Here is a 16,153-nt window from a genome sequence, read left to right on the forward strand (position 1 = left end):
CAATGGATTAGGCTGATGGCCAGTTATGTTGCGTTTTTCTCCAACTACCCTTCCTAATGGCCTTTATTTGGGTTATTTTGATTATTCGGGTAGCCAAAACCAGAAACAATAAAAATGTTTTTAGACAGGTAATGAAAAGCAATGAGCTCTACCACTTCGATCCTCAAATTTAAATATAATTGGAAGTTTTGACATTCTAAATATACCTGTATGTTTACACTTCATATGACAAATTAAGCATTTTTATTCCCCAAAATGTTCTTTTTCTCCTTAAACAATACAAAGATAAAGTATAAATATAATAAATTTATTCAGTCCCAGTGCTAGCAGGGAAAGACAGGCAACTTGCTTTGAGGATTGCAGAACAAATGTTGATGTGGCATGCTGTAAGGATTTGTCTTAGCATAAGAACAGATCCAGATCAAAGATGTCCTGTGCAAAACCAGGATTCAGGCCATACTGATTCAGCTGGTGGTTCTCAAACTAGGGAGAGCATGAAGGGAGGAAAAAAGAAGAGAAGATATCCACAGAACAATGAGTTGAGATAATAACTTTCAGAAACTTTACAGAAATTCTAGTGTGCCTGTCTTAGTTCTAGGACCTTGCCCAGTCTAGAAGGGATTCTGATGTGCTGGAGCACTGACACCTAATTTGAATATGCTGTTTCTTGAACATCCTTTTATAAGGTGAAGACTATTATTAAAAATCTAGTAACCAATGAATATTGGACACAGAACTTGGGCATGGTAGTATTGTCTTCCAGAAGCTCAGAGAATGTTTTCTATAGTATTCATAACCTACTGCTGGTGCTATACCTTGAACCAAAGTGACTCAATTATGGGGTCCGAAGGATGGCAGCTTTAATGTTGTATTTGAAATTTAATGCCTACTTTGTTCCCCCTTCAACACTTCATTAATTTCTTCATGCTGAAGAACAAGGAGGAGGAAAAAGAGATTTGGGTAAACCATTGATTTTGCTGCTGAACTAAGTTCATGCTTAAGTAATTTTGCACTGTTTTTCACAAGGAGCTTAGTATGTTTTTAAAGAACGTAAGGAACTTATTTGTGTTGTTGTTAAAAATGGTTCTGTAGTTGCTCGTCTAGGTAAATGATGTTCTTATTGTGATTTGTAAAGCAAGTGCAGTCAGAAAAAAAGTGATTACAAGTCTGTGTTCCTTTTTTATATTGTAATTGTTCTTTGAAGATAACCATCTCACTTCTGTCTTTCAAAAGAAAATCTAAGAAAATTATTTCAAGACCTGTTTTAACGCCTCACTTTAACAGTGTTTACTGTATCACCTGTAGTTCAAATTTTACAGTAGCTATGGTTGTAGATACATTAAATTCACAGAGATCAGAGTAAAATGCTTTTTATGTCATCTATATAGCCGCTTCTGGTGTTTGTATTATATAGGGATTTTTTTCTGTAAAATGCTTTTTCATTCATCATCACAAAAACTTATTTCTCTTTTCTTTCTTTTCAGGAATGAGATTTCAGGATTTAGAAGTGAGATCACCTCACCGTTTTCTGCAAAGAAATGGTCACAGTCTGCTTGAGGATGCAAGGGCTGAAATACGAAATCTGTATGAAATTTATGTTTCTTAATTTCTGTTAATATAACTGTTAGAACTTGTGGTTCTCGTGAAGAAAAAATATATTTCTTCAGACATTTAAGACTTTTTAAAAAGCAAATTAAATCGTTGGATCTAACTTAACTACTAAAGAAGATTCTTGATTGTCATTCTCCCTCACTGTCCTGACATTCTAATCCCTAAAGCCCACGGAAGCAAAATTTAATTGATAGAATGGAATTTACTAGTGTGCTGGTATTAGCATTGTCTCTGAATTTAACCCTTGTTGAACAGCTAAATTTTACTTTTTAAGTAATTTATACTCATATATTGCTAATGAAAAAATCTTTAGTAACCTGAGATAGGCACAGAAGTGGCTTTCTCCTATACCTATCACTTTTGAAGACTAGGAAAACAAGAGCTATCAATTAAGACTTGCAGGAATCTTGGTGTTCACAATAATTATTCTCTTACTGTAGTAAGACTCATCCAAATATTGTGTTATAATGAAGAAAACATTGAAACAGTATAGTTTCGGAGATTTCAGTTCACACATGGAAAAAATAACCACAGTTACTTTAACATTAGAGTGGAGCACCCAAGTACAAGAGCACGTACATGGCCCAAAACCCTACAAGATGCTTTTACATCTATGATAGGTACATGTGAGGTAATGAAGAACTGTAGCTTATGCTTAAAAAGGTTCAGAGTAGAAAAAAATATACATTAGTTGTATTTTCTTATTACAAAAAATGCTATTAGACAAGATAGCTGAGATTAACTCATCAAGAAAATCAAAATTGCAAAGTTGTGGCCTGCGTAAAAATATTCAGTCCCTGTTGGCTCTAGTTTTTTGTCCTTTTTTTTTTAAATTGCATTTAGTGGATGAATTCACTGTCACATCATCTGAATTGTTTTGTGTCACCTAACTCAGAATAAAAGCTTGTTTTCACATTGTGGATCCATTGTGGATCTCACATGCTTTTGATAGCTAGTAATGACGCTTTCATTTCCAGAAAACACTTGGTACCTTTGGATTAGGAGGAGCATGCGTTTAATGTAGAGTATGATAGACTATCAGTGATGTTTTAAACTAGGTTCTGCTAAATAGATGAAAACATTATTTAGTCCCACATATACTGTTATTTATTTTATATTTAAGAGCACTAAGTCATTGTTTGTGTTGTGTTTACAAATGTTTGAATTATTTACCTATTTATAGGACTATTCACACCTTTTCATATGATTGCCTCTGTTTTCATAGTAAGCTGAACCCTTAAAGCTCTGTTGTGAGGCATGTCTTTAAGAAATACAACTTTTTGCCATACGCTTAACTCAAGAGATTTTTGCTCTCTCAAGTATTTATTTATTTTTCCTTTTATAAATGCTTGTCTGGTTTTGGAACATAAGATACTTGTATTTACAGGGAAACTGTGGTTGGTTCCCAAAAGGAACACATTGAGGAGCTAGAATATGCCAGAGAGATGCTTGGGAGTCAGCTAAGAAAGAAAGAGAAGGAGATGGAAGAATCCATCCTACAACTGAAGGAGCAAGAAACAGCAAGACAAAGGTATTATGAAAAATGAAAATCTCCATGGTTGGAGCATTAGAAGAACTATATCAGAATGTTTATAGATAGCTGTGATGTTTACTCCTCTAAGAATACAAGAACACATGCTGTATTTTTTCTTTGACGAAAGTGATAAAATATTTTAGCAAATGACCGTGGCTAATTCTAAGGAAGGAGAATATTATGATAATGCATTATGATGTTTGTTTTTTTTTTTGTTTGGTTGTTTTGTTGTTGTTTTTTAAAGCAAATAGATGAATCATTTCATAATTAACCATTTTAGATAAATAATTTTCAGCTGATTCAGCTACAGTTGAAGTTAAACTCATGAAATTCATCTACCAGTTCTTCAATGCAAGTCTTAGAAAATTTTAAATATAGTGCCATAGTGGATAACTTAATACTCCTTGATAATTTGGAGTCTGTAACAGTAGAAAAATAATAGCCCTATAAAGATAGATTAGCACATTTTTGAAGGAATATAGTATAGCTCTGCAGTGAAACAAACCCATGTGATCATTCTTGTGAAATGTTTCACAGAAGAGTATCCATTAGTTTAATCTCTTGTTCTTTCTTCTTTCACTTTCACAAAAATTTATGCAGAATTATGTAACGTGAAGTGTATTTCCCCTCTTTGCTGTTTCAATTTTGACTTTTTGTGTTAGGATCTAATAGGGCCCAGTCCTGTGTTCCTTCTTCATTAGATGTCAATGAAAATTTTACTTGGGTGGGAAATACGTGGTTAGTTCTAGCTTTCTAGGGATGGACTTAGTATGTGTGAGCATTCTTTTGTGCATCCATGGTGCTACGTAAATAATACATCTTAATGTTGCCATTAAATTATTCATAAAGTTGTAAGTCTCTACTATTCAGACTTCCCTTTATAACATATAGTTTAAATAGGTTAAAGAAGTTATCATAAATAATTTCTCAGTCCGTGTCGACAATTTATTTGGAAAATATGTATTTTTAAAATTTCATTGTTTGGAAATAATCTGATAAAATTTTGGAAGAACTAATGTGTTTCATCTTCTGTACATAAACACTGTACAGTAGCCAGAAACAATGTAAGTTCTAAATTGGAAGTCACTATCATATCGCTGGGAATTTTTTAGGTCTTTTAAAGTAAAGGTACACTTCAAAATTCAGCTAAAAAAAATCTTCATCTACAGTTAGTTAGTGTAAAGTAATGCAGATCCTTTTTTTTTTTATCATATTACGTGCGTGCAATCCATGCTACTTGACCTAAATAACTATCTGTGATTACATTTGAAATCCTGGAAGTACTTCCTCTGTAGTCTACTTCTTGACTGAAACCTGATAACACATACGTTAATTATTTAAGAGTTTCTGTATCTGGCTGAAGAGTCTAGGAAATAAGTTGAAAAATGTCCACTAGTGAATATCCAGAATAATCTGCGTTCCACAAATGCACTGCTAGAATATTTTATGGAAGACTGTTAACCCTGTGTTTTTTGTTATATTTTTTATGTTGAATGAACGACAGCTGTAACTTGGATGCTTTTCTCTTTAAGCTCAACTGCAATCATAAGTACACGTATGCTTATGATTACCTTAAGTAGATTTTTGAGCAACCTGGTCTTGTGGAAGGTGTCACTGCCGATGGCAAGGGGGTTGGAATTAGATGAGTTTTTAGGTCCCTTCCAACCCAAACTGTTCTATGATTCTATTTTCACTATCAATCTTTCTTGAAAATTTTATGTTAAGTCTGCATTAGTTGGTTGACGAGACAAATGCATTTATATACTCCTGGTAGTTCCTATTGCTAATACTCTTTGCATCAGCGTAGAAGATACTATCAATATTGGAATACTGCTATGTGAACATTGGAAATGTGGGTAACTGATAAGGTCATCGTATTTTGCCTTTGTAGCCTATGACTTTGAATTTTTGTACAGTTGGCAGTTTTTCCTTGTGTTTTCCTTTATATGTATGTTACTGCCCAAAGACAGTTAATCTGTTGCACTTATTTAGGACCTGTGAGTTGCCAAAAGGACATACTACGTGAAGATTGGTGGAAGCTTATTTGTCACTTTCAAACTTTAGGAAAACACACTTTATTCCGCTGCATTATTATCGAATTGTTGTGATTTAAACAACTGAAGGAGTTTCCAAGTAGTGAAGCAGTCACGGTTAATAATCATTGATCCATCAGTGGTGAGGGAAGGAGGTACTAGTTATTCTTAGTCCTATAAGCACAAAAAATCCAGTAATACTTTAAAGCTATCTTTGCTCATCCAACTTTGACTACCATTTCTATATTATTACAGAAGAATTACATAAGAGTTTAGCTGTTTTGTAGGGTACAACTCGAGTTGATTATTGTTACACATCTGCAGTCAGTCTTTATCTCAGTATTTCATTAGAGATTGTTTGGGGATTGTTTCAGGAACATACAATTCTGACTTGAGGGGGAAACTTAGCTTGTAGATTTTAGACTAAACATTTTCTTAAGTACAAAATTCAACTGCATTTAGCTTGAGTGTTTTTAATTTAAAGATGGCCAAAACCATAATAATCTCATGGTTTGATGTCTATGATACACAGCATGCAAGTTAAAACATTAAGTCTAAATAATCACATTCTGCAAGCAGCTAGCTTTAAATAACTCATTCCTCATGGTACTTTCAAAAAATCATTTTTAAAACCACCCCAGATATGCACTTGTGAAACAGGTATTTGGTATTTGCATATGTTTCTGTTTTTTAGATTTTTGCTTTTTTTTTTTTTTTTTTTTTTAAGTGAAAAAGCTTTGTTGTGAATCAGTTTTTCACTCCTTTTTTTTTTTCTGCAGCATGACTTTGGAGTTAGACCTGCTACATTTCTGTATTTCTGGACAGGAGTATCATACCTGACATACTCATGACTTCTGTGTTTGCAGCCTCAAACAAAAAAGTGGATTGTGTTAGCCTCAATGCATTTATATTGTGATGAGAGACTGCAACATGTGTGTGACTTTTCTAAATCATGTCTAATATTAAAAAAAAAAAAAAAAAAAAAAAAAAAAAAAAAAAAAACACCAACAAAAACAACCTGAATTTGTATTTTGTTATCCAATTTCTCATGCTTAACCTGTTTTCCCGAAGATCATGTTTTTATCATTTGTAGTTAGCTCTTTAGCCAGGCAAACAAATGTAGACTTCTATATAATTATTTAAATAATCTGAACATAATATATTCTAGAGGTATCAATGCCCTGTTAATGTTTTACTTATTGCAAATATACTATCAGTTACAATGTAAAGGTGTTACTAAAAGGTCGGTTTTTTTCTTCCTTTATGTTTGACTTCCTTTTAGGGATAAAAGGTAAGGGAAAGAACATAATGTAAATCAACATAATTCTATTACTTCCTAAGCATTGTAAAATAAGATTACTGTATATTGATGATGTGTTCTTTATTTCTGTGCTTGAGAGTCATAAATTGGCCTGTGGTGTAGTTATGATTGAAAACTATGAGCCTATAAACTTTTTGCTTGTTTTGCCAGATAGAAGCTAAGTGATCCTGAAAAGTATAGTGGTGATACTTCTGTAATTGTTTGTTTTTCTTGTTTTGAATGTGAACAGGAGAAAGTTTGAGAGCCACTGATCCCAATTGATAGAACAGTCAGGACTCTCTAAGAGCAGTCTTAGTTTTGTATCCTTGTCCTCCTCATATGGAAGTAAAGACAAGATGCAAGAGATGTGGTTTAATTAGGCCTCAATTTTATTAGTTTAGCCATCTGGGAATTACTGGCATAAATTTGTACAGTGCAGGTCAAGATCCTTTCCTTAATTGTTTCCTTCTGCTGAATGTTGCTATCAGTCCCCCATTTCCACACAGCTGGTCCCCAGCCCATTATTGGGACCCCACTCTATTCTTTTAATCCGAAGGATAGAGGCCTGGAAAAGAGATCATCTCTTTACTATACTTCAGACATTAACCCCAAACAAAATTCCTAGCTTTTTAAGAGTCACTTTCTCTTAACTTTACTTTCAGGCTTTTAATCCAGCTTTAAGTTGAGGTCTAGAGTAGAGGGATAGGGTTTTTATGGTCCTTGTTTCTGCACTTGTGACAGAAGGCCTGCTGGAGCTAAATCAGTATGCACATTGATTCAAGGTGTTGCCTCAAAAGGGGCACTAGTTCTTTTTCTTTTTCGAACTTCTGCTGCAGGTCTACCTCCATGTCTTCAGGTTCTGCAGCAGAACTTTAGGCTTTTTGGGCAGTGGAGAAAATACTGAATGAGCTGTCTTAGTACAACTTTATTCTTGTAGAGAATTTTGTTTTGTTTTTGAGCAAAATATTACCTGTATAAGAGAAAGGTAGTGCCACCTTTTAAATCAAAACTGTATATATCCCCTATTTTTAGTCTACTTTAGAAAACGTGGAAAGATGTTTGGGGAGCAAATATGTCAGCTACCTGGGAAGGAGAAAGTTGTGTAGATAATCAATTTCTCTTCCGTTCTGCTATTTTGTGACTTTATTTATAGAAAACTGAAGTAATCTTCCTCAATTAACTTTGCCTTTTCCACAAAATCTGAAGTGATTTTGTACTTAAGCAACATGCTCCTTGTCATGTACTTTCGTGGGATAAATACTAATATAATTGCAAGAATTGAACTGATCACAATGAAAGGAGTTGGACCTGATGATCCTTGTGGATCCCTTCCAATTTAGGTTATTCTGTGATTCTAAAAAGCAATTTTCTACTTCTGAATTTGAATAATTTACTTGATCTATCAGTACCCAAAGCCTGTTTAAATCAAGTAGTGTTTCATTCACTGTTGAAAAAATAGTTAATGTTGATTGTCAGGAGCCATGGGGTTTACATCTGTACATCATAAATTTCACTATCATCTGCTCCTTTTTCTACTTAAAAAGGAAAAAAAAAAAAGCCCCCTGCTTAAAATGAAGGGGGAAAAAAAGTCAAAGAAAAAGCCTTTGAAGGCATTGGAGCCTTTTGTTTGATGTGTGGAACAAGATTAATAAAAACGTGCCACTACATTAGCTTTTAAATAGCTAGCATGAGACAGTGCTGCTGTCTATACTCACCACAACTTTAATTTATGTAGATAACATGTTTTAGACACATGATTGTCTTAGCATTGTGTTAGGGCTGTTTCTTGGGGACCATCGCAGGTTTGTGTGTTTATCTTCTGTGTAAGGACAATTAACTGGGCAATGCCAAAACACAATAGGCTTTGATATTTTAAAGAATAAGAGGAAAGTATTTCACATTCTCAGCTGGTTTACAGATGTGTAAGCTTTGTAGTCCATTTGTTTGGTCCAGCATGGCATTGTGACAATTCCTCCAACATGCCTAAAACAGATAAATATTGGAAGAGAAATTACCTTTAAAATGCTAAAGCTTTATTCTGACTATATTAATATAAAGCAGAAATTGTTTCTCTTCCTGTACTTGAAGAAACTGCAAAGGTAACAGAATCTACTTTGACTTACTGAAGGAAAACACCAGAAGCAAATACTTATTTAAATTTCAAATCATTTTAAACATCCTTCCTATTAAAGAGTGTATTCTCAAATTAATCTTAGAATTGTACTGAAATAGAAAATCTACATGAATATTAAGTGATTTTCATGCAGTTAACACGCAGCTTGTTTGAATACCAACACTTCAGGTGCTACCAGTGTAAATTACTAAGTCATAGCAATATTTGATAGGTTTAAACTGTAAGAGAAAGCTCCATAAAATGGTAATGTACTGGCACCAGATTCTTTGGAGGGTGGGAAAGAAGTGATTGGAAAATAAATTATCTCTGTAAGTATTGGATTGTTTTCCTGTATATATGTAATGCGCAGTATGATATGGTACAACAAACATGTCTATTGATTCAACTTTCCAAGACAAAAATAATAAGAGAACTCATTCTGTATCTTTAAGCTCATGGTGCATTTCTCTTTAATACAATTTTGAAGGCTAAACATCCGGGACAATGTGGAAATGATCAAGGTCCGTAAACAGCTGGTTGAGAAAAGCAATGCACTTTCAGCAATGGAAGGAAAACTTCTCCAGCTTCAAGAGGTAATTAGGATTTGGTCAGTAACATTCCGTTACTCTCATCAAACATGCATGTGTAAATGGAAAATAAATATGCATGATTCTTGATTCAAAGTCAGTGCTGAATTCAAGAAAATGAAACGCACAATCCATTACACCCAAAGTACTTCAGATGTGTACGGTTTTTTATTCTTAAAATTTCTTTCAGAATTTTCTAGCAGATCTTGAAGATAGTTATCTGCAAAAGTATCCCAGGCAGATTTGTATTAGATTATGTCCTCAGTTGTTTGGCTGGCTAAAGAGATGCCTGATCATTTATAAAGAGGGCCTTGATTTAATTATAAATTCATTATTTGATTTAAACATATCCCTGATTCCCTAAGGAATGAGTACCATAACCCATTTGGAGATTTGGCTGTTCAGCGTTCTGAGCTTAGGACTCGTATTCATAAATTCATGGAAACTATTTTAGAGGGTTACTTTAAGTGAGAGGTGTTCTTTATCACCACATTTATTTAAAAATAAATTAATTAATTAATTTAAAATAAATAAATAAATAAAAAGGTCACCAGAAGATGCAACTGCATGGCAGATTATGTATAGGTTTCTTTGATACAGCGCTTTTCTGCTTTGTCCCATACATACTGGGAGAATGATGTATGCTTGCAGATAAAGGCTGTACAATAACAACCAGAGAGTTCTTGTGAGTAAAAATCCTGCATGCAACTGAGCTGAATAAAGTATCTCACTCAGCCTTATGAAGTGGAAGCACAAGATGTGCTTTGTTAAGTAAATTTTGAATGGAAACTGCTTAGTTACTGGTATATAATACAGAATTAAATAAATAAATAACATTAAATAACTGTGTGGTTGTATCTCCCTAGCAGCATTTCATAATAGTTATGAAAACCCAAGAAAGAAATCTTTCATGCCTAGTGCAATTCCAGGATCTTGAGGCAGGAATATCACACTTAAAATAATTGTCTTTATTTATTTTAAAATAATTCAAGTATGGATCCTAACCTTGGTCCCACTCCTGCCCAGGAAGAACTCAAGAAGACTATTTGTGTGCCTTCCTTACTCCTTCTGGATTGGAGGCTGCCTACAGTCCACATTTCTCTCAATTGTACCTTAGTCTCCTATTTTAAACCTAGCTCTCCATACCTTCTGTGCTCTATGGCTATGTTCTATGGTTAAAAGTTCTATGGCTTCTTTGTTCATTTTTTTTTTTTTCTGCAAAAAACTCTTATTACCAGTTCTTCCTGTCCGTGATAAAGACTTCTGTCACCTGATTTTTGCTCCCTTCCTCTTTTCCTGTCTTTCTGGTTCTACCTCTGTGCTTCTTTCCCCCCAGTCTAACATCTTTGCCAAAGCAGTTCTTCTGTTAGTCGTTCCAATCTATTTTTACACTGAATGAACTATGTAGAATGTAAACTCCAAGGGAGGCAGGTTTCACATAGCTTTTTGTGTTCTTAAATAGAAAATGATATGTAAACTGTTCCATTCTAAATCACTTGCGACTTCTTGATAATATACAGCAAATAGCAAGTTCTTGTGCCTCTCTTGGCAGCAGCTGAATAGAAACAGATGCCTGAGATTCAAAGTGGTATTTGAAGACATTGTTTCTAATATTCACAGGGAAAGCTGCATTTTTGGAAAGAATGAGAGTGTTCTGTCTCATCATATTTTTACAAGATAATGGATACAACGGTTTTCCCATTCCCAGTGTTTGAGTGTTTGAAATGTGCATCTACTAAACACAAATGTAAAATCTAAAATTTCTACTTTAGATGTCACTTAAATGCTGTTGACAGAGCAATGTTTTTTTTTTTGTTTTTTTTTTTTTTTTTAATGTAATGATTTTCATGACTTTTGAGTTCATTATCGTTTACTTTGGCTTATACCAGTTGAAACATTTGTAATGCCTCTGTTTGCCATTGAACTTGAGTCAGACCAAAAGTTGTGAAACTGTGGAATGATAAGAGTCTATAATCCTCTTCCACTAAATGATACTTAAAATGATCATACAGGAGCAAACATTTACAGGCTTGTTTTGTTGTTCAAGAATTTTAATGTAGCCAGTTGAATGAAGGAATTTTGGAATCTGCATAGAAGAACAAAGGACCCTGAAACTATTTGGATTAAATATTTGATTCCATTGTCATATTTATATAATTACAGGCTGAACATTCCAGGATTTCATGATCTGTAATACGAGATACACTAATCTATGCCACTAAAATTGTAAATACTGTAAAGAGTTAGTTCTCATGGATAACCAGTACAAATATTTCACAAATGTAATAGCATTTGTGTTCATTTGTGCAGTATTTCTCGAAGGTATATTTTCATTTTCGGTAAAGGAGCTATTTCATGTTGAGGTGTGTTTCCCGAAGAAACACAGTTTTAGACTAGAAACCTTAAACTACAGTCATCAACCCATTTGTTGCCATGACCTGAGTCTTGGGATATTTTAAGGGAGAATGGATAGAAAACAATTTTGGCATGATGGAAAAAAGCATTGAAAGAACTATCAGGTATAGGATACCTTAGGAATGAATGTGCTGGCATGAAGAAAAGGGGAGTTATGGTTCCCCTAAAGTTCATGAAGAAAGTTGTTGGAAAACCACGAGGAGAGTTGCAGAGATGCTGAAGGACTGGAATGAAGTTGAAGCAAGGAGATTTTACAGGAGGACATTTTTTTAGGACTGTTAATGAGAAGTTTCAATAATATAAATACCTTGAGGACTGACTGGGAGGGATTGAGGATCAGTTAGAAGGTGAAATCAAGACCTTGATTCTTGAATTTGTTTTCAACTGTTTGGGAAATCAAGGAAAGAGATAAGGGTGAAATGGTCTGTGAAAGGCAGCTTTGTCAAGGCCTGGGATTATTTTTCTTCATGTAGTGGGTTGAAATGATACAAGTTATTAAAATGGAAAAGAACTCGTAAAAAGCTGAAGTTCAGAAATGGGGAAGAAAAGGTGAGTTCATTTGGACAGTTGGAAGGGTTAGAGACTGCAAGGCTTGTGATTTCAAGGAGGAAAAGAAAAAATTTGGACAGAAATGAAAACAGTGTAAGACTGACTTTTAAGGTGCCGTTTTTTGAAGTTACTGAAATACAGTTCACAGCAAGAGGAGTGCTGAAGAAAGGATGATAAAAATTAATGAGTAATATACATGACTATCTCTCTGAAATAAGACTGGTAATATTATTCTTGATAAGATTTTTCTAATGGAGGAATGAGATCTGAAGGGCTGAAGATCAAGTTGGTGACTGGGTTTTCTGTGGTTTTGTGTGTGTGTGTTTTTTTTTTTTTTTCTACGGTGTTTATACTTCATATGAACCTGAACAATTTGCACAGGATTCACATGAAGTTTCTCCATTTAATTACCTCCTAGGAATGTTATAAGGAAATCATGAAGCTAATGTTTTTTTTCTGTCTATAATCATTAAATGTTATCTATACTCATACATCTATTGGACTTATAAATTGCCATATAATCATTTTATTAAACAGGAGATTGGCTTTTAGGCTGTTTTTTTCAAGTCATACTTTGAATGTGTTTTACATTGGATTTCTTAATGAGGCATTATTAATGCATTGCGAAATGCAGACAGTATAATATTAACTAATATTCTGGAAATAGGGGTTCTATCACCATCCTCCATTTAATATTAAAATTGGTTAAATGTGCCTTAATATAATCCATTGAAGTAAATTAAAATGTAAAAGAAATCATAATTCCCTTATTAAATTAGTGCTAGCAGGAAAATACAGCCTAGTGTGTTAGGATTATGAAACAATTATATATCTACAGTTAAGGGTTAACAGAGCTGTGGCAAGTTCTGTGATTAACATAACTGTGGTCAACATTCATTTCTGCTTGCTACTGCAGTGTTTTTGGTCAGCATGTCTAACCACTGTAACCACAGCAAAATCTTTTAATTGCTTAACAGATGTATTTCTTGGTCCTTTTCATTATGACTGAACTGAGGGTTTAACGTTCATGAGAGCAACAAGAATGCCACCTTCTCCTGGCCATGTGTAATGAATTTTTTTTTTCAGTTGCTTAGTCAAGAGTGTCTCCTGTTGACCACATTGGGAATATCTATTAACTGCTGCCAGGAAAGATCACTGATAGCATACGCAATGTTGTAACATTCTAGTAAGAGCGATCTTCTCCCCTGCCCACGCCACTCCCCCGTCCCAATTTTTCTTTTTCTTTTCACAGAACCAAAGGAACCTGAAGGCTAACCATGATGCTTTAATAGCAAAAGGTGATGAGCTGAAGCTACAGCTTAAAGAAGAGCGGTTGAAGTGCCTGCATCTTCAAAAAGAATTGCAAGCAGTGACTATTTCCAAGCAAAGGACAGAAGAGGTGAGATTGTGTCCAAGAGAGCTAGAATCTGCTTTAGGTACTACATATAGATAAGGGAAAATGTTATCTAAATTAAGGATGGGGTGGGTATCTTTTCATTGCTGAGATGTGAATAGACCTTTCAAACATTTTTAGAGGACTCGCTTGGAGATGCACACTGTTATCCCATTAAAGAGAAAATCCTGTGGTTGCTGCTTGCACTTCACAGAATCATGCACGAACCATACCTGGCCCCCACACTACATAATCATTCCACCCCTGTTTGGATAATGCTTGAGGGAGAGCATAGGATTTCACTTGGATTCTGATACGAAACAATTAGGGTGTTAAGCAGAAACAATCTTAATACTTGATTTATTGATCATATTTTGCTATTTCTGTAGTATTATTTCAACCTGATTTAGTCATGGTAAAGCATAGTATTACATCTTACATGGCAGTTCGAATCAGTCATTTCTGTTTCTTTTTCTAGTGGATTCCAGAGGCAAGTATCATCACCAACAGTCCCCCAGATACAGGGCCAAAAACCAAGTGTTTTATTCCTGATTCTATTCTGTATATAAGGAGAGTGTGTACAAACTTACTTGTTTTTCTTATATTTTGTAGCAACTTTAGTTTTACCACTAGGTTTACCTGTTTTGAATGCATTTTATATGAATCAAGCTAATAGATATTACACCCTAACCTTTGCACTATTGTAATGCATAGCGGGTATATCTTTTATCTTTAAAAACATATCTTTCTTTATTGTATATTTTGAAAACACTGACTTGTTGCCTCTGTGTGGTCAATAAAAACAATGTTTACATATTGCAGCCATTAATGAGCAAAAGTGAATTAAACATTTTTATTGCTATAGAATTTTTTCACATAAGACAATATAATCATATACTCTTTTTCCTCAGTTCACATACATTAGTCTCAACTTCATATATACTACATGAAAAAGCCTGTCTATGATGAAAAAGTGTTATTTTGCAACTTCTAAGAGACTGTTGCGTAAAAAGAACAGATAAGAGTCTTCTTGAGAATTCCTAATTAACTAATCATATTTATAAATTCATTATAATTTTCTATTTGCTATTTTTTTACTTTTTTTTTTTCTTGAAATTTTCTTCATTTTAGTTACAAGAAAGAATAAATGATCTAGAAAAAGAGAATGAACTCTTGAGGGAAAACTATGATAAGCTGTATAACAGGTAAATATTTAAATGTAAATCTTTAAATGTTTTCTTTAAATGTAAAATGAGATTCTGTGTCCTGTTTAGATCTTCATAGGCTGAGTGCGTATGCATGTGCATATGCATGTTGAGTGTATACACATTCAAATATATTCATACTATAATTCCTAATATCGGTAAGTGTATATGGAAACTTTTAAGGCGTTTTGCCTCTGTTTTATCTCTTCAGTTGAAATGGAGCAGCTTCCGTTGTTGCTCTAATACTCTTGAGATAGTCCATCACTTTGAAAAAAAATCTAATTAAAATATAAGTAGAAGTAACTTTATTTTGAAAATGAAGCCGAGAGGTTCCCATGTGAATTTCTAATAGTGTTCTAATAGTGTCATGTTGAAAGAAGGATAAATCTAGGTATAGACAAACTTCTTCAGGATTAATTTATTTTATTTTATTTAGGGAAGAGGGGTTGTTTGGTCTGTTTGTGTAAGCTCTTCCAGCACTGGTGGATCTAAAGTCTGATATTTGACAGCTTTTACAATGTTTATTTTAGAGAGGTAGTTTGTTTGTTTTAGTAATGGTTACCATCTTGCTTGTGCTGGCTCTGCTCAGAGTTTTTGCACAGGCTAATGTAAGCTTTTTCAAAGATTCCTACATAATAAATTGTATTGGTGTAACTGCTGCTTATAGTGAAAATGGAAGTGCATTGCCAGATGAGATTCAGAAATTCCCTGGTACAAAAAAGAAATAATTAACATGCTTGTGCTAATCAACTATCAAGGAAATAATGACCTTGAAATGAACTTTTTATATTTTCTAAAGCCATGTGGCCTCTTATGCTGAAGAGGGTTAGAAATTTCCTAGAAATTTAACTATGAAAGTAGGCAAAAAGGCTTGAATTCTTTTTTTTCATGTCAAAATTTCTCCTTTTAATCTTTGTTTGGTTTGTCAGTGTGATGTCTCTCAAAAAAAAAAACAACAACCAGTAAACACAATATGAGCGATATCAAATGTTGTTTATGGGGTTCTTATATTTATGATACTTTTTGTACTTTCTATTGCGAAATTAAGCATTATATTAGCAAAAAAATATGAGTACAAGTAGCTTAAATTATTTTTAAAATATGAGCTGCAACAATTGTATAATCACAGTATTTAGGTGTATGGGGGAGGTTGGTCAGTTGTAGCATGCTTAAGTTTCTTACAGATTCCTCCAAACCCTGATGTTGTAATAATTTCTATGATTTTTCTTGTATATCGTTACACAAAGAAATAATTCATACTTAATATATCAATTATAATCCTGTCTTGAATTTTTCTGTTCTTTTTAAATTATAGTGAGATAATTTATAGAGATGTTTAAGTAATTTAAATATGATTCTCTCATAACCCAGTGATCCTCAATATGGCTTTTTTCCCTAAAATTTTCTTATCAT

At 33.7% G+C, this 16,153-nt stretch overlaps 1 protein-coding gene across 10 annotated transcripts in view; it reads left to right on the forward strand.

Moving 5' to 3' along the window:
• RPGRIP1L (RPGRIP1 like) overlaps positions 1–16,153 on the forward strand; it is a 74,838-nt gene that overhangs the window by 8,777 nt on the left and 49,908 nt on the right. For 4 of the 10 annotated variants that reach the window (XM_035336517.1, XM_035336511.1, XM_035336512.1 and 1 more), the window contains exons 5-10: positions 1,485–1,584; positions 2,999–3,142; positions 6,461–6,469; positions 9,079–9,184; positions 13,395–13,541; positions 14,667–14,740. In XM_035336517.1, coding sequence (XP_035192408.1) covers positions 1,485–1,584; positions 2,999–3,142; positions 6,461–6,469; positions 9,079–9,184; positions 13,395–13,541; positions 14,667–14,740 — 580 coding nt within the window. Of the gene's footprint in view, positions 1–1,484; positions 1,585–2,998; positions 3,143–5,957; positions 6,143–6,460; positions 6,470–9,078; positions 9,199–13,394; positions 13,542–14,666; positions 14,741–16,153 lie in introns of those variants that run through there. The other 6 variants (XM_035336515.1, XM_035336516.1, XM_035336513.1 and 3 more) reach the window with 4 other exon arrangements.

The sequence above is a fragment of the Oxyura jamaicensis genome, chromosome 11, assembly GCF_011077185.1.
Source record: "Oxyura jamaicensis isolate SHBP4307 breed ruddy duck chromosome 11, BPBGC_Ojam_1.0, whole genome shotgun sequence".
Taxonomy (NCBI): Eukaryota; Metazoa; Chordata; class Aves; order Anseriformes; family Anatidae; genus Oxyura; species Oxyura jamaicensis.